The following is a 20,582-nucleotide window of genomic DNA, read 5'->3' as shown; positions in this document are numbered from 1 at the left end:
CGGGGAAGAATCATAGAAAGTTACGGCACAGAAGGAGCCCATTCAGCCCAATGTGTCGGTGCCAGCCGAAAAAGAGCATTCCAGCTAAATTCCACTTTCCAGCACTTGGTCTGTAGCCCTGTAGGTTACAGCACTTCAAGTGCACATCCAAGTACTTCTTAATTGAGTTGAGATTTTTCTGCCTCTACTATCCTTTCAAGCAGTGAGTTCCAGACCCCTACCAACCTCTGGGTAAAAAATGTCATCATCTCAGCTTCCCTCAAATCCTTCTACCAATTACTTTAAATCTATGACCAAGGGTCACTGGCCCATCTGCTAAGGGAAATAGGTCCTTCCTATCCACTCTATCTAGGCCTCTCATAATTTTATACATCTCAATGAAATCACCCCTCAGCCTCCTCTGTTCCAATGAAAAAAAAACCCAGCCTATTCAATCTTTCCTCATAGCTAAAATTCTCCAGCAAAATCCTTGTAAATCTCCTCTGTACTCTCTTCTAGTGCAATCACATCTTTCCTCTAATGTGGTGACCAGAACTGTACACAGTACTCAAGCCGTGGCCTAACTAGTGCTTTACACAAATCTAGCATAATCTCCCTGCTCCTACATTCTATGCCTCGGCTAATAAAGGAAAGTATCCCAAATGCCTATTTAACCACCTTTTCTACCTGACCTGCTACCTTCAGGGATCTGTGGATGTGCACTCCAAGGTCCCTCTGATTCTCTACACATCTCAGTATCCTACCATTTATTGTGTATTCTCTTGCCTTATTTGCCTTCCCCAAATGCATTACCTCACACTTCTCCGGATTGAATTCCATGTCACTATTCTACCCACCTGACCAGTCCATTGATGTCTTCCTGCAGTCTACAGCTTTCCTCCTCACTATCAACCACATGGCCACTTTTTGTATCATCTGCAAACTTCTTAATCATACCCCTTACATTTAAGTCTAAATCATTGTTATATACCACAAAAAGCAAGGGACCTAGTACTGAGCGTTAAGGCACCCCACTGGAAACAGCCTTCCAGTCACAAAAACACCTGTCGACCATTACCCTTTGCTTCCTGCCACTGAGCCAATTTTGGATCCAACTTGCCACTTTCCCTTGAATCCCATGGGCTTTTACTTTTCTGACTAGTTGCCATGTGGGACCTTGTCAAGAGCCTTGCTAAAATCCACGTAGATTACATCAAATGCACTACCCTCATCAACCCTCCTTGTTACCTCCTCAAAAAATTCAATCAAGTGCACCACACCTGTAAGCCAGAGAAGCTCACTCATTATTCAAAAAGACATCCAAGTTAAACAATGAGCACAGATAAAACAGTGAAAATAACCTTACATTACCTAGATATTTTGAAATTGTGGGGGCAGCAAGGGAAAAGAGAGATAAGTATATAGAAGAAAGTAGTTGAATGGAAATTAATCTTATTTGTTTAGTCAAACCACTGCTCACTTTTGTTGGTACAGTACTCCATAGCAGGTATCAGCCTTGGCTCAGTGTTAACATTCTTGCCTCCGATTTAAAAGGTTGTAGTTTCAAGCCCAGTGATTGGACACATAATCTAGTCTGATATTTCAGTGCAGTACTGAGGGAGTGCTGCATGGTTAGGTGCCATCCTTCAGATGAGACATTGAACTGAGGCCCCATCTGTCCTCTCAGGTGGTCGTAAAAAAAATCCCATGGCACAATGAAGAGCAGGATGTTCTCCAGTGTCCTGACCAATATTTTTCCAACCAACATCACTAAAACAGATTATCTCGTCATTATCTCATTGCTGTATGTGGGACCTTGGTTGCAGCAAATTGGTTGCAGCATTTCCTACATTACAACATTAGCTACATTTCTAAAGTATTTCAATGGCTGCAAAGCACTTTGGGATGTCTGGAGGTCGAGAAAGGTGTTATATAAATGCAAGCCCTTTCTTTCTTCTAAATCCAGTACCTTTATCACAATAGACTAGTGGGTCCGATTTTTCACGGTTGTACAATTCTGTTACCCGGATAAATGGGACAGATTTAGTAGTGTAAATGTTAAGAATTGACATTTAAGCCACAAACCTAACAAAAGCAACGCCATATATAAAAGCTACATAGTCCTTTCCAGCAGTCTCACACCCAAATGGGAATCAGTACCAAGCGTTCATTCTGCCAAATAATGCTCCAAGAAGCACTAGGCGCAAGCGCAGTCTGCAGCACGATCGCGGCAACGCGCATCGCGGGGGGAGTCAGCGGGGAGGGGCTGTGGAGGGGAGTCTGAGCCCCTTTGCTTCCACCCCGCCCGCCCGCGCGACAAATTTCTCATTTAAAAAATTGTTTTTAAAAAAAACCACCACTAATGTCCAACGATAAAGAGAGGTTAAGATTTTAGAAATGTTCGCATTTCTCCCATTAGAATTGATGTTTTAAAATTAAAATTGACGCTTGAAACGAGCGAATTCCAACGCCTTAAGCCCTCGCCTTCCCGCGCGCGCTCTCGCTTCCGCACTCACGCTGCTTCTCCCGCCAGCGCGCACGCGCCGAACGGCTTCTTTTCGCATCCGAGGAGCAGAGTGACGCTGGGGCTCGTTATTTGGCAGGGCGTTACTGTGACAGGAGAAATACCGGCCTTGAAACATAACACCGGTAAGAACACACACCGCCGTTTCCGAGACAACCAAACAACTACACGTTTCCTTCGGAAAACATTTGGGAATCTAACTTTCGTCCGTTCCCAAGCCGCCCCCCCCCCCCCCACCTTATCATTCTGGAAGAATATTCCAGACACGTTCCTCCAGCTCTAGCGCAGAGTCGGCCGTTGCTAATGTTTGTTGAATCGTCTCCTAAACAATGATCCTGAAAAGAGGCGGTCAAAAAAAAACTACTCCCCGGCTCCCACTTACCATCGCTCCGCTTAATTTCGACGTAGATCCCCACTTGAACTTTTCCGAAATTGACTGCCATACTTTGTCTGCTACCATTAATCGTACGCTATCACCGTTGGTAGAAATATATTTAATCCAGTTTCCAGACACTTCCCCGTATTCGCTGTACAGTTACCGGGTGGCGCGTACCAGAGACAGACCAACGCCAACAGTACTGCGCATGCTCAGTAACCTCCCCGCAACCATCGCCTCATAAATATAAAGGCACAGTGATTCCTTCTCCTGAATCTTGTGATTTAATGTTAGGCCGACAAAAATAAATAACATCGGCCATACTCGACTTCAGTTATCTTCTCAATGTAAAGAGACGAAGATCCCGGCTCTTTTTATTGTTAACTACAGTAAAGCAAAATCCTATAGGACATAATATGGTAATACCATTGAATGTCAAGTAGGAAACTCTCCAGTGGCTCGAGTCATACCTAGTACAAAGGAAGATGGTGGTAGTTGTTGGAGACCAAACAACCCCAAGATATCGCTTCAGGAATTTCTCAAGGCAGATCCTAGGTTCAACTAGCATCAATACATTTAAGGGAAGCTAGATAAGTACATGAGGGTGAAAGGAATAGAAGGATATGCTGCTAGGGTTAGATGAAGTAGGGTGGGAGGAAGTTCTTGTGGAGCATAAACTGGTTTAGACCAAATGGCATGTTTCTGTGCTGTAAATTCTATGTAACTATCTTCAGCTGTTTTATCAATGACCTTCCTTCCATCATAGGGGTAGAATGCGGCTGTTCACTGATGATTGCACAGTATTCAGCTCTATTAGCAATTTCTCAGATAGTGAAGCAGTCCATGCCCGCATGCAGCAAGACATGGACAACATCCAGGCTTGGGCTGATAAGTGGCAAGTAACATTCGTGCCACACAAGTGCCAGGCAATGACCATCTCCAACAAGAGATAGCATAATCACCTTCCCTTGACATTCAATGGCATTAGCATCGCTGAGTCCTTCACCATCAACAACCTGGAGGTCACCATTCACTAGAAACTCAACTGGAACAGCCACATAAATGTAATGGCTACGAGAGCAAGTCAGAGGCCAGGTATTCTGCGGCAAGTGGCTCACCTGACTCCCAAAGCCTCTCCACCACCTATAAGACACAAGTCAGGAGTGTGATGGAATACCGTCCACTTGCTTGGATAGGTGCAGCTACTGCTACATTCAAGAAGCTCGACATCATCCAGAACAAAGCAGTCTGCTTGATCGGCAGCCCATCTACCATCTTAAACATCCACTCCCTCCACCACCTGCGTACCATGGCTGCAGTATATACTATCTACAGGATGCACTGCCACCAAGATTTCATTGGCAGCACCTCTCAAACCCACAACCTCCACCATCTAGAAGGACAAGGGCAGCAGGTGCATTGTAACATCATCACCTCCAAGTTCCCCTCGAAGTCACACACCATGCTGACTTGGACATATATCGCTGATCCTTCATTGTCACTGGGTCAAAATCCTGGAACTCCCTACCTAATAGCATTGTGGGAGATTCACCACATGGACTGCAGCGATTCACGGTGATGGTCCATCACCATTATCTCAAGGGCAACTAGGGATGGGCAATAAATGTTGGCCTTGTCAGTCAGCGACACCCACATCCCAAAGAATGATTAAAAAAAAAATCAGTGTGGTTGATTATACTACATAGGATAACATCTCTGTCTCACTGTAAGCAAGTCATGGTAGATCTACTAAAGACACACTCACTCTACAGTGAATCTCCTGTGGCGTTGCTCATTGTAAGTCATAGGATAGGCTATCTGGATCGTTTTCATGTTGCTGTTTGTAGTTTTCTTCGGGTTCTCTCGTCTATTTTTATTTCGTATATCTTTGCACACTGTTGCTTCTATCTCATTTGTGTTTTCTTTGTTTTTACTTTTTTGTTTGTCTCTGTCTTTTGTTACTTAGCTTCTGTCTTTTTCTTTTCTTCTATTGTTGGTGGGTGGCATGGATGCTGATTGCTGGGTTGCAACTGAGCAGATGGATCTTGCCCAGTCCCATGCTTCACCTTGCCCAGTCCCATGCTTCATCTCATCTGCTCATTCTTTGTCCTTTCATCTTCCGTCCCACACGTGTGCTGCTGTATCCCTTCTCCCACCTCAAACGCAGAGAGCATCTCTTAGCGGGGAGGTCCACTCTGGCTAAAATAACACAGGGAAACTTAAGAAATTTAACAAAAGTGGAAGAAAGAAACAAAGACTTGCATTTATATAGCACCTTTCAGTTGCCCCAAAACGTTTTAGAATCATAGAATGGTTACAGCATGGAAGGAGGCCATATGGACCATCGAGTCCGTGCCGGCTCTCTGCAAGAGCAATCCAGCTAGTCCCACTGCCCCGCCCTATCCCCATAGCCCTGCAAATTTTTTCCCTTGAAGTACTTATCCAATTCCCCTTGAAAGCCACAATTGAATCTGCCTCCACCACCCCCTCAGGCAGTGCATTCCAGATCATAACCACTCGTTGTGTAAAAAGTTTTTCCTCATGTCGCCTTTGTTTCTTTTGACAATCACCATAAATCTATATCCTCTGGTTCTTAACCCTTACGCCACCAGGAACAGTTTCTCTCTATCTACTCTGTCTAGCCTCGTCATGATTTTGAATACCTCTATCAAATCTCCTCTCAACCTTCTTTGCTCCAAGAAGAACAACCCCAGCTCTCCAGTCTATCCACGTAACTGAAGTCTCTTATCCCTGGAATCGTTCTACTAAATCTCTTCTGTACCCTCTCTAAGGCCTTCCTAAAGTGCGGTGCCGAGAGCTGAGCACAATACTTCAGTTGTGGCCGAACCAATGTTTTATAAAGGTTCATCATAATCTCCTTGCTTTTGTATTCTATGCCTCTCTTTAAAAGGCCCAGGATCCCATATGCTTTCTTAACCGCTTTCTCAACCCGCCCGGTCGCCTTCAACGATTTGTGCACATATACCCCCAGATCTCTCTATTCCTGCACCCCTTTTAGAATTGTACCCTTTAGATTATATTGCCTCTCCTCGTTCTTCCTATCAAAATGTATCACTTCACACTTTTCTGCATTAAATTTTATCTGCCACGTGTCCGCCCATTCCACTAGCCTGTCTATGTCCTCTTGAAGTCTATCACTATCCTCCCTCCTCACTGTTCACTACCCTTCCAAGTTTTGTGTCATCTGCAAATTTTGAAATTGTGCCCTGTACACCCAAGTCCAATTCATTACTATATATCAAGAAAAGCAGTGGTCCTAGTACCGACCCCTGGGGAACACCACTGTATACCTTCCTCCAGTCCGAAAAACAACCGTTCATCACTACTCTCTGTTTCCTGTCACTTAGCCAATTTCGTATCCATGCTGCCACTGCCTCTTTTATTCCATGGGCTTCAACTTTGCTGACAAGCCTATTATGTGGCACTTTATCAAATGCCTTTTGGAAGTCCATGTACACCACATCAACCGCATTGCCCTCATCGAACCTCTCTGTTCCTCATCAAAAAACTCAATCAAGTTGGTTAAGCACCATTTGCCTTTAACAAATCCATGCTGGCTTTCCTTAATTAATCCACATTTGTCCCAGATTATCGTTTCTAAAAGGTTCCCCACTACCGAGATTAAACTGACTGGCCTGTAGTTGCTGGGTTTATCCTTACACCCTTTTTTGAACAAGGATGTAACATTTGCAGTTCTCCAGTCCTCTGGCACCAGCCCCATATCTAAGGATGATTGGAAAATTATGGCCAGTACCTTCACAATTTCCACCCTTACTTCCCTCAGCAACCCATCTGGACTGGGTGACTTATCTACTTTAAGTACAAGCCTTTCTATTACCTCCTCTTTATCAATTTTTAGCCCATCCAGTATCTCAAATACGTTCTCTTTCACTGTAACTTTGGCAGCATCTTCTTCCTTGGTGAAGACAACGAAGCCAATTAAGTACTTTTGAAGTGTAGTCACTGTTGTAATGTAGGAAAAGGTCCAAAGAGGGCACTCAGGTTCTCTGATGCCGCGTTGGAGGTCCTGGTCCAGGCGGTGGACAGGAAGAGGGTGATCCTGTTCCCCCCAAGGGGCAGAAAGCCATCCAGGCAACACCTCCACTGCCAGTGAGAAGAGGTTTATGAGGAGGTTAATTAATGCCAGGAGCGTAGTTCCCAGGAAATGGCTGCAATGCTAGAAGAAGCTCAATGACTTCACCAATGTTGTCAGGGTAAGAATACTGATTTCTTGGTCTCTGCTCCCACCTCCAGCCTCACTACTCAAAATACTCCCCTCCCCCGCTTCCCTTCACTCTCCTACAATCACTACACCACAATTCACTCCACCTCCTTCTGCTCCAACTCACACTCACCACTATTGCAACCCTTAATTTACCACACCTCATGTCTTACACACACTGCATATAAACTATTCGAGTATGACAGGCACATTCTCTAAACACCTCACAAGGACGTCACTAACACACTCCTTTCTTGCAGGAGAAGGTCCCACACAACTTGCACCAGGAGGCTGCCACATGGGGAGGCCAAGCCTGCCTACATATCCTCACCCCCGTGGAAGAAAAGATGCTAGCCATTATGGGCTGGAGGAAAGTCATGGCAATGCTGGAGGTGACATCGTGCAGGTATTCTTCAGACCTCTTCTTTCCTTCTTATTTCAATTTATCCTACAAACTCTGCATGATATGTTAGAGATGCTTTCACCACCCATTTCTCTCTCTCTGCTCTCCCTTCACACCACAAGCTACCCCTTGTCCCCGTCTATCATTTCAAGTGCTGAAAATGTGGACACCTCTACGCCACTCTAAGATGAGGCCAGTCTTCCTGAAGATGCAGCATCATCCGATCTGACCCTAGCAAGCACTGGTTCAAAGGTGGTGAAGGTGTGATGGTGCTGGGCAGGGGGAAAGGATGCCACAGGCACCACCTCGCTTGAGGACAACATCACATACTAGTTCTATTACAGAGCAACTCACGCTGCTGTCATGGAAGTTCAGATAATAACATCAACAACTTGCAATTATATAGCGCCTTTAACGTAATAAAATGTCCCAAGCGCGTCACAGGAGCATAATCAGACAAAAATTGACTCTGAGCTAAAGAAGGCCCAACCATCTTCAGCTGCTTCATCAATGACCTTCCCTCCATCGTAAGGTCAGAAATGGGGATGTTCGTTGATGATTGCACAGTGTTCAGTTCCATTCGCAACCCCTCAAATAATGAAGCAGTCCGAGCCCGCATGCAGCAAGACCTGGACAACAACCAGGCTTGGGCTCATAAGTGGCAAGTAACATTCGTGCCAGACAAGTGCCGGGCAATGACCATCTCCAACAAGAGAGAGTCTAACCACCTCCCCTTGACATTCAACGGCATTACCATCGCCGAATCCCCCACCATCAACATCCTGGGGGTCACCATTGACCAGAAACTTAACTGGACCAGTCATATAAATACTGTGGCTACAAGAGCAGGTCAGAGGCTGGGTATTCTGCGGCGAGTGACTCACCTCCTGACTCCCCAAAGCCTTTCCGCCATCTACAAGGCACAAGTCAGGAGTGTGATGGAATACTCTCCACTTGCTTGGATGAGTGCAGCTCCAACAACACTCAAGAAGCTCGACACCATCCAGGACAAAGCAGCCCGCTTGATTGGCACCCCATCCACCACCCTAAACATTCACTCCCTTCACCACCAGCGCACAGCGGCTGCAGTGTGTACCATCCACAGGATGCACTGCAGCAACTCGCCAAGGCTTCTTCGACAGCACCTCCCAAACCCGCGACCTTTACCATCGAGAAGGACAAGAGCAGCGGGTACATGGGAACAACACCACCTGCACGTTCCCCTCCAACCCACACACCATCCCAACTTGGAAATATATCGTCGCTGGGTCAAAATCCTGGAACTCCCTTCCTAACAGCACTGTGGGAGAACCTTCACCACACGGACTGCAGCGGTTCAAGAAGGCGGCTCACCACCACCTTTTCAAGGGCAATTAGGGATGGGCAATAAATGCCGGCCTCGCCAGCGACGCCCACATCCCATGAACGAATAAAAAAAAATTAGGTCATGCTTGGTCAAATTAGTAGGTTTTAAGGAGCATCTTAAAGGAGGAAAGAGAGGTGGAGAAAGAGAGGCTTAGGGAGGAAATTAAAGAGCTTCGGGACTAAACAACTGAAGGCACAGCCACCAATGGTGGTGAGGAGTAATTGGGGGATGCGCAAGAAGCCAGAATTGGAGGAACTTCGAGTTCTCGGCGAAGGAGGTTACAGAAATAGGGAGGGGCGAGGCCATGGAGGGATTTGAACACAAGGATGAGAATTTTAAATTTGTTTCGTTGGTGGACCGGGAGCCAATGTAGGCCAGCGAGCACGGAGGTGATGGGTGAACAGGACTTAGTGCGAGTTAGGATATAGGCTGATGAGTTTTGGATGAGCTCAAGTTTATGGAGGATGGAAAATGGGAGGACGGCCAGGAGGGCATTGGAATCGTCGAGTCTGGATATAACAAAAGCATGGATGAGGGTTTCAGCAGCAGATGGCTGAAGCAAGGGCGGAGACAGCGATGTTACAGAGTTGGTAGTAAGTAGTCTTTGTGATGTAGAGGACATGGAGCCAGAAGCTCATCTCAGGGTCATACGAACATACAAATTAAGAGCAGGAGAAGGCCATTCGGCCCCTAGAGCCTGCTCTGCCATTTAATAAGATCATGGCTGATCTGATTGCGACCTCAACCCTACTTTCCCATCTACCTACTATAACCTTTGACTCCCTTGTTAATCAGGAATCTATCTAACTCAGCCTTAAGAATATTCAATGACCCTGCCTCACCGCTCTCTGGGGAAGGGAGTTCCACAGACTCATGACCCTCGGAGAAAAAATTTCTCCTCATCTCCATCTTAAATGGGAGAACCCTTATTTTTAAACTGTGGCCCCTAGTTCTAGTCTCTCCCACAAGGGGAAACATCCTCTCAGCATCTATCGCTTCTGGTCCCCTCAGGATCTTATATGTTTCAATAAGATCACCTCTCATTCTTCTAAACTCCAGTGTATCCAGGCCCAACTTGTCCAACCTTTCCTCATAAGATAACCCCCTCATCCCAGGAATCAGTCAAGTGAACCTTCTCTGAACCACCTCCAAAGCAATTATATCCTTTTTAAAATAAGGAGACCAAAACTGCATACAGTATTCTAGATGTGGTCTCACCAATGCCCTGTGCAACTATAGCAAAACATCTCTACTTGTTATTCCATTCCCCTTGCAATAAAGGACAACATTCCATTTACCTTCCTAATCACTTGCTGTACCTGCATACTAACTTTTTGTGATTCATGTACTGGGACACCCAGATCCCTCTATACCTCAGAGTTCTGCAATCTCTCTCCATTTAAATAATGTACTGCTTTTCTATTCCTCCTTTCAAAGTGGACAAGTTCACATTTTCACACATTATATTCCATCTGCCAAATTTTTGCCCACTCACTTAACCTAACTATATCCCTTTGCAGACTCCTTATGTCCTCTTCACAACTTACTTTCCTACCTACCTTTGTGTCATCAGCAAATTTAGCAACCATACATTCGGTGCCTTCATCCAAGTCATTGATATAGATTGTAAACAGTTGAGGCCCAAGCACTGATCCCTGTGGCACTCCACTCGATGCATCTTGCCAACCTGAAAATGACCCATTTATGCCTACTCTCTGTTTCCTGTTAGCTAACCAATCCTTTATCCATGCTAATTTGTTACCCCCTACACCATGAGCTCTTATTTTGTGTAGTAGCCTTTGACGTGGCACCTTGTCAAAAGCCTTCTAGAAATCCAAGTACACCACATCCACAGGATCACCTTTATCCATGTTGCTTGTTACTTCCTCAAAGAACTCTTAATAAATTAGTCAAACAAATTTCCCTTTCACACTCTAATAAATTAGTCAAACAAGATTTCCCTTTCAAATAGGATGCTGTGTTTAATTAGAGGAAATTTCAGTTCATCCACGACTGGATGTCGGACAAGTAATTTGACAACAAAGAGGCAGTGGAGGGGTCGACAGAGGTGGTGGTGGTGAAGTAGAGCTGGGTGTCGTCAGCATACATGTGGAACCTGATGTGTTTTCAGATGATGTCACCAAGGGGCAGCATGTAGGTGAGAAATAGGAGTGGGCCAAGAATAGACACTTGGGGGCCTCCAGAGGTAACGATGTGGGAGCGGGAAGAGAAGCTATTGCCGGAGATTCTCTCGCTAAGACTAGATATATAAAAGTGGAACCAGGCAAGGGCAGTCCCGCTCAATTGGACAACCGAGGCAAGACCTGGGAGGAGGATGGTATGGTCTATCATGTCAAAGGCTGCAGGCGGATCAAGAAGGATGATGAGAGATAGTGCACCATGATAACAGTCACATAGGATGTCATTTATGACTTTGATTCGGGCCATTTCAGTGCCTTGGCAGCAGTGGAAACCTGATTGGGGAGGTTCAAATATGAAGTTGTGGGCAAGATGAGCACAAATTTGGGAAGGACTTTGGAGAGGAAAGGGAGATTGGAGATAGGGGGCTAGTTTGCAAGGACAGAGGGGCCAAGGTTGGGTTTTTTGAGGGGGGGATGATGACAGCAGGTTTGAAAGGGAGGGGGACAGTACTTCAGGAGAGAGAACCGTTTACAATATCAGCTAGCATGGGGACCAGGAAGGAAGTTGGATGGGAATAGCAGTTAAGTGGGAATAGGGTTGAGATAGCCTCCTTTGTGAAGCAAAGGTGCCTGAGACATTGCTCCACAGTGAAGTTAAGGTAGAAGAGTGCTCCATGAAGACCCTATTTGGCTATTCTCTCCTGTGCAGTGCTCTTCTCCTCTTTCTTCTCCAAGCTGCTTCTCTCTCCCATTTTCTTGGCTGCTGCTCCTCATCCTCCAGCCCCTAAGGCAGACCTACCAGACCATGCATGACTGCAATATAAATGTTTTGAAGGCAACCAAAAGCAGTCCAACACCAGCACAAACTTCTTAGCAGAAATCAAATCAGTTGTAGAAATCAGAAAATAGGCCAAAAAACATCTAAAAGTTAACTAGCAGCCTAAAAATACAAACCAGCAACTAACCTGTAAGTAGTGGATGAGCCCTTTAAATAGCACTACTGAGGGTCCTTGCTGCCTGTTAGCACCATTAGTTGCTGAGTGAATTCATCACGTGGCGAGTCAGGTGCTGAAGCAGACCAGTTTCACAAAAGCATCCTGAAACAAGCATAGGACCCTTATTTAAATATTTTAATTACCGTTTAACATACATTCAGCGCGTGCCCTGGAGGGACTCAATCCAATTTGGCAGGCAACGCACTTCCGGTGCGGAATGAACCATATTGGATGCGGTGCCAACGAATTTCAAGACCTTCGTCACCATCTCTGGGAAACAGGGCGTTCCTGTGTTGCAGTGCATAGATGTATAAATGCATCTTAGATTTCATATATTTTCTATCATCTAAAGTAGTTGCTTCTGATATTTGGTTAATCATATTATTTGAAGCTAGCTACAAACTGCAAGATATGAGAACAAATGTTTGTGCTCATCATTCGTAAACAGGATGACTTAAAAACATATGAATAATATCTTTTGAACTATCAGAAAAGGATGATTGATAGCCCTAATAAAAAAGTCCTTCTCACAAACAATTAAGGTGGAAAGGAACCAATTAACTCTGCAAATTTAATTAAAGAAAACTTGAAGACAATAACATCTAAGGAGTCTCCAGAAAGTGTGAGTGGAACTATACCTCACAGTTGAGAAGAGTGAAAATTGGAACATAGGCACCTTCCCTAAGAAAGGACAATTAACACCTATCTAAGTTAGCAGTTTGCTATTATCAATGAATGGGACATGAGAGAGCACTCAAGCCTACAGGTGTTTCTAGGAAGGAACATAGAAGCAGGAGTAGACCATTCAGCCCCTCAAGCCTGTTGAATGATCCATTCAATTAGATCATGGCTGATCTGTATCTTAACTCCATCTATCCGCCCTAGTTCCGTACCCCTCAACACCCTTGCCTAACAAAAATCTATCAATCTCAGTTTTTAAATTTTCAATCGACCTAACCTCAACAGCTTTTTGGGGGAAGAGTTCCAGATTTCCACTACCGTTTGTGTGAAGAAGTGCTTCCTGAATTCAACCCTGAACTGCCTAGCTCGAATGTTAAAGTTTTGCCCCCTTGTTCTGGACACCCTACTAGAGGAAATAGTTTCTTTCTCTCTAGCCTATCAAATCCCTTAATCATCTTAAACACTTCAATTAGATCAACCCTTAATTTTCTATTCGCAAGGGAATACAAGCCTAGGCTATGCATCCTGTTCTCATAATTTAACCTTTTTAACCCGGGGATCATTTTGGTGAATCTTATACCCCCTCCAAGGCCAATACATCCTTCCTGAGGTGTGGTGCCCAGAACTGAATGCAGTACTCTAAATGGGGTCTATCCAAAGCTTTATATAACTGTAACATAACTTCCTCCCCTTTGTATTCCAGCCCCTTTGAGGAAAAAGCCAACATTCCATTAGCCTTTTTAATTACTTTTTGTACCTGTTCACCTGCTGTTAGTGATTTCTGTACTTGGACCCCAAAATCTCTATGCTCCTCCACAGTTCCTAGCTTCTCACCATTTATTTATTCTTGGATCCAAAGTGGACTTCCCCACATTGAACTGCATCTGCCACAGTTTTGTCCACTCACTTAATCTATCAATGTCCCTTTGCAATTTTCTGCTCCCATCTACACTATTTACTGTGCCATCTAGCTTGGTGTTGTCAGCAAACTTGCATATATGGTTCTCTATTCCTTCATCTAAGACATTTATAAATATAGCGAAAAGCTGAAGCCCCAGTACAGATCCCTGGGGGACACCACTAGTCACATCCTGCCAATTGGAGTACATACCCATTATCCCTACTCTCTGTCTCCTGCCTCCTAACCAATCCTCTACCCATGTCACTTAGGTTCCCTCCAATTCCATGCACTCACATTTTTGTTAACAGTCTCTTATGTGGAACCTTATCGAATTCCTTCTCGAAGTCCATATAAATAACATCCATTGACACTCCCTTATCTACCATGTTAGTTACCTCCTCAAAAAATTCAACTAAGTTTGTTAGACATGACTTACCCTTTACAAATCCGCGCTGGCTCTCTCTGATCAGCTCATATATGTCCAAGTGCTTAGTTACTCTGTTACTAATAACAGATTCTAGTAACTCTTCCGCACCAGACCTTAGGCTAACAGGCCTATAATTTCTTAGTCTATCACTCCTGGCAATTTTCCAATCCAAGGGGACAATTCCTGAATCAAGAGTGTTTTAGAAGATCATGACTAAAGCATCTACAATTCCTCACCTACTTACTTTAGGACCTTGGAGTGGAAACCATCAGGTCCTGGAGATTTGTCTCTCTTTAGTCTCATTATTTTCTCTATTACCATTTTTTTACTGCATGTTAAATCTTGTAAGTTCCTTAGCTGTTTGTAAAGCTAACTGAAATCAAAGGAAAAATGACCTATAAAAAGGGTGACTTTGGGACTCATAGCCTAACCAGCCAGGTAGTCCTCCAGCCCAGCTAGCAGCTGGATCATACTAGTAGCTGGAACACCAAAAGAAAGATGTTGTGTCACGTAACTGAACGTTATGGGACTCGCATCCTGCCCAAACAGGGGGTCCCCCAAAGCCGCTAGCAGCCGACCACCTTTGCTTCTAGTGCATCCGAATCGAGGGAGTTCCCCAACGCCACTGGAAGAAAAGTTGCCAACCAAAGATATTGGGCCATAATTTGCTGTACCACGGAATCTAACGGCATCTACCGTTAGTTAGACTTGCCCTTGCGTGTTTAGGTTTTTAAATTTTTTGCGTGGCAAGTTGCTGAAATTGTGAGCTGATAACATTGCAGCGAGGGAAACAGGGCATCTGGGACCCGAGTGAACAGGGCAAGCAACTGCATATCTCCTTAACCAATCAGATTGAAGGACTGTGAAATTAATAGCACAAGGACTGAGAAAGAAGTGTAAATTAGTGTGGGTGAATTAAATGTCAAATCAGGTACAGAAAGAGAAATAAAGAGAGGGAAAGAAAGATTGGATTAAGAAGGAGAGAAAAAAGACTCAGAAAGGAAAAGTTAAAAAAAGGTTACATTTTGAACATCTCCATAACAATTAAAACCTGAAGGAATGAGACTCCACACTTGTAATAGTTAATTTTCAGTGCCAGAGAGGTCGAATGGCAGTAATTAACACTTAGCACATCGTCAAAAGGGTACTTAGACTGAAATGATATGACTTAACTTTCTGTGATGAGTTTAGTTTGTATCTACCATGCAAATACAGCAACTTCACGCCATTCAATGCACTTCAATGGTGAGGCAGACAGCAAAATGCTGTTTTTGCAAAGCTAACAGACAGCAACTTTTGGATATCCACAATTACGAATATGAATTATGAATTAAGAGCAGGAGTAGGCCATTTGGCCCCTCGAGCCTGCTCTGCCATTTGATAAGATCATGACTGATCTGATTGCGACCTCAAAACTATTTTCCCGTTTACCCACTATAACCTTTGACTCCCTTGTTAATCAGGAATCTATCTAACTCAGCCTTAAAAATATTCAATGACCCTGCCTCCACCGCTCTCTGGGGAAGGGAGCTCCACAGACTCACGGCCCTCAGAGAAAAAAATTCTCCTCATCTCCATCTTAAATGGGAGAACCCTTATTTTTAAACTGTGGCCCCCTAGTTCTAGTCTCTCCCACAAAGGGAAACGTCCTCTCAACATCTACCCCTTCTAGTCCCCTCAGGATCTTATATGTTTCAATAAGATCACCTCTCATTCTTCTAAACTCCAGTGTATACAGGCCCAACTTGTCCAACCTTTCCTCATAAGATAACCCCCTCATCCCAGGAATCAGTAGAGAGAACCTTCTCTGAACCGCCTCCAAAACAAAGTATGTCCTTTCTTAAATAAGGAGACCAAAACTGCACATCTGCTCTTCGCCTGAAATTCTGTACCATTTACGCATAAATAACGGTGAGGGCCATTAGCCTCACTGTTATTTTGACAGCAGATTCTGGCCCATTGTCCCGGGTCAAAATAGGTGATGGTAAGTTCTGATTAAATATCATTGTGATAGTCATACTAACCAAGTAAATGAGCTTTGATTAATACATTTGTTGAAACTAAACAAATAAGTGTCACTTTACAAGATATTGTGGTCTGGTGTGGTTGTCTCTGGGTCAGAACGAGGATCACAGCTGAGATCTGGACACTTAGGATCTGATATAAATTTAACCATTTCATACCCTTGTTGTAATGGTGTTTATGTACAGCTGACATAGACTCCCTTTACATCAAGAGACAGAAAATTATTTATAAATATGTTCCTTTCATAACACCGGTTCAGTTTCCCCTGTTTTCTCTTCAAAATGAGATACCCTCTTCTTCCCAATTTTGTCTAAATAAATATTTTCTGTCTCTTACCAACATGAGTGGAAGGATGCAGTGCTGTTCATCTTTTTTTTAAAATGATGATTGTAAGGCTGTAGAATGCTCTAAAGGGCTAAATGATAACCTGATTATAGAGCAGTATAGTATTCACAAAATTGCTGGTTGATTGTGAGTTTCTTTTTTTTGAATGTGTGTGAACACCAATAACATTTGCATTTTTCTCTTCAGGGTAGGAACAAACGTACAACTATGTATGTTCTGCATCAGATCTCAAACAAAAACATGCTTGACTAACTCTTCCTTGACATTCCCAGCCTGGTCAGGCCAGTTGGGTGTGATTTATCATCAGATCCTCTTCATCAATCATTTTACAGCTTAAATTCTGGATTTATTCTATGTATGGGAAGGAAAAAGTACTATATATGTGAAGTAGTTATGAAGTCAGTGGACTTAAGTAAGTTGGATGTGCCCTTCTGGGCCAAGAGAGTGGGACTTTCTGTTATAGCTACTCAATTGTCGTGTTGTTAATGGGATGGATAGTGGTGGAAAATTAGATGGCGATCCATTACATCCCACCACTTCCCGGATTTTCTGCTGGAAGTGACGACGAATGTTATATATTGGGCGAGCGTATTCAAAGTAGGCAGTAATGACAAAGTGGCATCATGGGGTAAATTTTAACCCCCAAGAACGGGTGGGCAGTGAAAATTGTCGGTTTTGGAAACGGGACCGAATTCCGGCTCCAACCCGCCGACTTCCGGGTTTGATCCAGATGCATCTGGGTGCACGTGCATTTCTAAAACCCGGAAGTCCCGCCGGCACTTAATGCTGGCAGGCCGATATTTAGAGGTCCAATTAACACCGTTGAAGCAGTTAGGAGGATTACATTTTTGTGTGTTCAACCAGACAAATGATTTTAACTTTCCCTTAACGTGTCTCCCATGGCCTCTGAAAGATGCCATGGAAACGGAGGCGAGTTGCAGCCGGCACCCATTTGGACCTTTAAACCAATGATTGACACGTGAAGAAAAGGTGAGCATTCTGAGGACCTGCACATGAGCCAGGACTATTCATCAACCGAAAGGGATATCATTCCATCAATGCACAGCTGGTTTACAACCACCGGAAGAGGTTTCTGCAGGTGTATGCTAAATTCCCTGGCAACTGCCGTGATTCCTTCATTTTGCGCGAATCCAACATCCTGGCCCTCTTCCACGCACAAAACAGACTTAAGGGTTGGCTCCTTGGAGACAAGGGATCCCTGTAGACATGGCTTATGACACCTCTGAGAAACCCCACCAACGAGGCATGGCAGGGGTACAACAGCAGTCACATCATCACCAGGTCTGTCATTGAACAAGCCATAGGAATGCTGAAGATGCGCTTCAGGTGCCTGGATTGATCTGGGGGTGCCCTTCAGTACTCACTGGTGAGGGTGTGTAGAATAATAGTCGTGTGTTGCGTCCTGCACAACATCGCTCAACAGAGATCATTACAGGTGGATGAGGTCCCATGTGCTCATGAAGCATCCGCGCCTGCATCAACATTGAAGAAGTTAAGGCGGAGGAGGAGGACGATGGGCAACCCCCATCGGCAGAGCAGCGGCTCACCTGGCAGCTTGTGATGCCAGGGAGTCACTCATATTTGATAGATTCTTATAAGGAGATCTGCAAAGTGAACATAGTGAAGTACTCAGACCACCTGGAATGGCCACCGCCTCCTCCCCCCCCCCCCCCCCGGTTTGCATAAAACAGTCCTACAAGCACACATACACCCATTGTAAACACACCCAATGGGTGACATCAAGTCTCGCCGTTCATGATGAGGGACATGCAAGGGTGCTTTCACAAAATGGACTCAAGAACGGTCAAGAAATGGCACTGGTGGTTAAAATTATAACATTTAATGAGCAGGTAAGACAAAACAATTATAAATTGCGTCAGAAACCCTTGTGCATACCCTTGGTGATCACAAAAGCTTCGCCTTCCTCTTCCTACTACCTTTATGGGGTGCATCCCTTGTGGCTTCAGCAGAGGTAGTGGCAGGTTGCTCAGGTCCCTGCCTTGACTGCTGAGATGCTCTGGGCCTACGCCCTCTGGGTTTTGGAGCCTGTGAAGGCCTCGCCAAAGACTGTTCCACCTGTACCTGTGCAGGGGCAGATTCAGCCATCTGGAGAGGAGGCAGCATTGTGGGCACCAGTTGAGGGGGGGGCAACAAGTGAGTCGTGGGACCGCTTTGAGTGGAGTCCCCACTTCCATGCCCCTTTCACCATCATCCCTCTCCTGGGCCAGGGCCGCATCACTCCTACCACTCCGCTTGACAACAGCTTGGAGGACATATGTGATGCCTTGTAAGGAGACTGCTAATGTATCTGTCTGCCTGTTTAAGGCAGCAGAATGTTATTCACCCTGATTCTGCACAGCCGTTGTCAGGGCCTGAATGGACTCATTTGTGAGCCGTGCTTGAAGCACCATGGAGGTTGCCATTCTCTCCACTGCAGACACTCCCGCACTTACCTGCGCCACCAGTCCATTAATGCTGGAGGCGAACTCCTCCATCCTTTCCGCTAATGTGGAGACTGAGTGTGGCAAGTCTTCCAGTACATCGCAAAGGTGCATCTGTACCTCCGTCATTCTCCTTTTCAAGGATGGTCCCCGGGGTTCAGCATCTGTGACCAGCTGAGCAGAGCTTGGAAAGGAGTGTGCCCACTGACACGGACTCTCCACCGTTGCCCCTGCCACCAATGTCTGCTCGTGCTCACTTGTGTGTGGTGAATCACCAGGTGACAACCCAACTAACTCTCTAATAGTACCCACCGAGGTGTGAGTATCTGCACTGATGCATGGCTCGCTATAATGTGATGATGCATCCTCAGAGGCGTGGAGCTCCTCTGTGGAATTTCCCTCATCCATGTCGTCGGACTGTTCAGCACTCCTTGAAGGCCCTGGAAGAGAACATACAGCAATATTAAGAATCATCGCAGAAGTAATGTTACGATGAGCATCCTAAGATGTGCAAGAGGCCAATCATTGATTACATCAATTCACGTTATGTGTGAGGGATGTTAAAGTTCTGTTACCAGACGTTTGCGGGGTGCCAGTCTCGGCATCTCCGATGGCTAGGCATTCCTACGTCCAGCTTAGTTCCACCGCCTCCTCTTCCACATCTGTCAGGGCGACTATTTGTGGTGGCCCCCCTCCAGTCTTACTCCTCTCCCATGCATTTTGCGCTCTCTTCTCCTACAAGGGGTGAAAGAACAGACGTGAGTGAGTAAGGGTGACGGGGTCACCCAATGGATGCATTGCTTTGGGTGAGGCTGCCCATGAAAGAGATGCATCAGAGGGTGACTAGCAGACAGATTTATGACATTGTATCAGGATTGGGGTGAGTGGAAGTGGTGGGTTCACAAATGGGGAGGTGAGGAAGTACACAGAAAGTGAAGGTAAGTTGATAATGAGACTTAAGTGGGTGTGATGGAGTAGGCTTGGCAAGACAGAATGAGGAGGGTGGGTGATGCGCACCACAGGATGTAGGTGAATCAGTAACTGTACTCACTTTTCCTGACCTGGCTAGGCCATTAAATCACTTCCTGAAATGCACCCAAGACTTGGCCACCATGCTCATACTGCTGACCTGTTCTGCCATTTCCAGCCACGCCTTCTTAGTGGCAGAAGCAGGCTTCTTCTTCCTGTCACCTCAGTATAACAACTCCCTCCTGCTTCTCACAACAGCCAATAGTATCTCAAGGGAGACGTCTGAGAACCTGGGTGCTGGCTTTGCTCTATGTCCTTCCATTTTCCTTTTAACCCTTTCTCCCTCAAAATCCATTGTTGCATTGGCCCTTTAAATAGTGGGCTTTAAATCGCGTCATGCGGGTGTGCAGTACACCCGCTGCACAGCTTAGAGAAATCCAGAAGTAGAATTAAGTTGTTTTTTTATTCGTTCATGGGATGTGGGCATCGCTGGCGAGGCCAGCATTTATTGCCCATCCCTAATTGCCCTTGAGAAGGTGGTGGTGAAGTACCTTCAATTGAGTCGCAATTGTTCAAGAACATGTACAAAAAAAATTTCCCGGTTTCCCACCCACTTATTGTCCCCCCCCAACCCCCCCTCCCCTGCTGAGATCCCACCTCATTGTTAAAATTTACCCCCATATGTCACATTTTCCATCATTACTGCCAAAGCAACACTGGATCATCAGCATGTTACTGGCATGCA

General features: G+C 45.1%; 1 protein-coding gene and 1 long non-coding RNA gene across 5 annotated transcripts in view; one reads left to right on the top strand and one right to left on the bottom strand.

Moving 5' to 3' along the window:
- The window catches only part of kif2a (kinesin family member 2a), a 163,671-nt gene extending 160,593 nt beyond the window's left edge, over nucleotides 1–3,078 (bottom strand). For all 4 annotated transcript variants that reach the window (XM_067986515.1, XM_067986533.1, XM_067986543.1 and 1 more), the window contains exon 1: nucleotides 2,886–3,078. In XM_067986515.1, the coding sequence (XP_067842616.1) occupies nucleotides 2,886–2,946 (61 nt within the window). In that variant the 5' untranslated portion in view covers nucleotides 2,947–3,078. The remainder of the gene's footprint in view (nucleotides 1–2,885) is intronic.
- LOC137323123 (uncharacterized) overlaps nucleotides 2,536–20,582 on the top strand; it is a 48,677-nt gene continuing 30,630 nt past the window's right edge. Inside the window, exons 1-2 of the long non-coding RNA XR_010963316.1 lie at nucleotides 2,536–2,628; nucleotides 7,383–7,528. This is a non-coding gene — a long non-coding RNA (uncharacterized lncRNA). The remainder of the gene's footprint in view (nucleotides 2,629–7,382; nucleotides 7,529–20,582) is intronic.

The sequence above is a fragment of the Heptranchias perlo genome, chromosome 1 (genome assembly GCF_035084215.1).
Source record: "Heptranchias perlo isolate sHepPer1 chromosome 1, sHepPer1.hap1, whole genome shotgun sequence".
Taxonomy (NCBI): Eukaryota; Metazoa; Chordata; class Chondrichthyes; order Hexanchiformes; family Hexanchidae; genus Heptranchias; species Heptranchias perlo.
The sequence above is the reverse complement of the archived record's forward strand: the minus strand, read 5'-3'. Positions and strand labels throughout refer to the sequence as shown.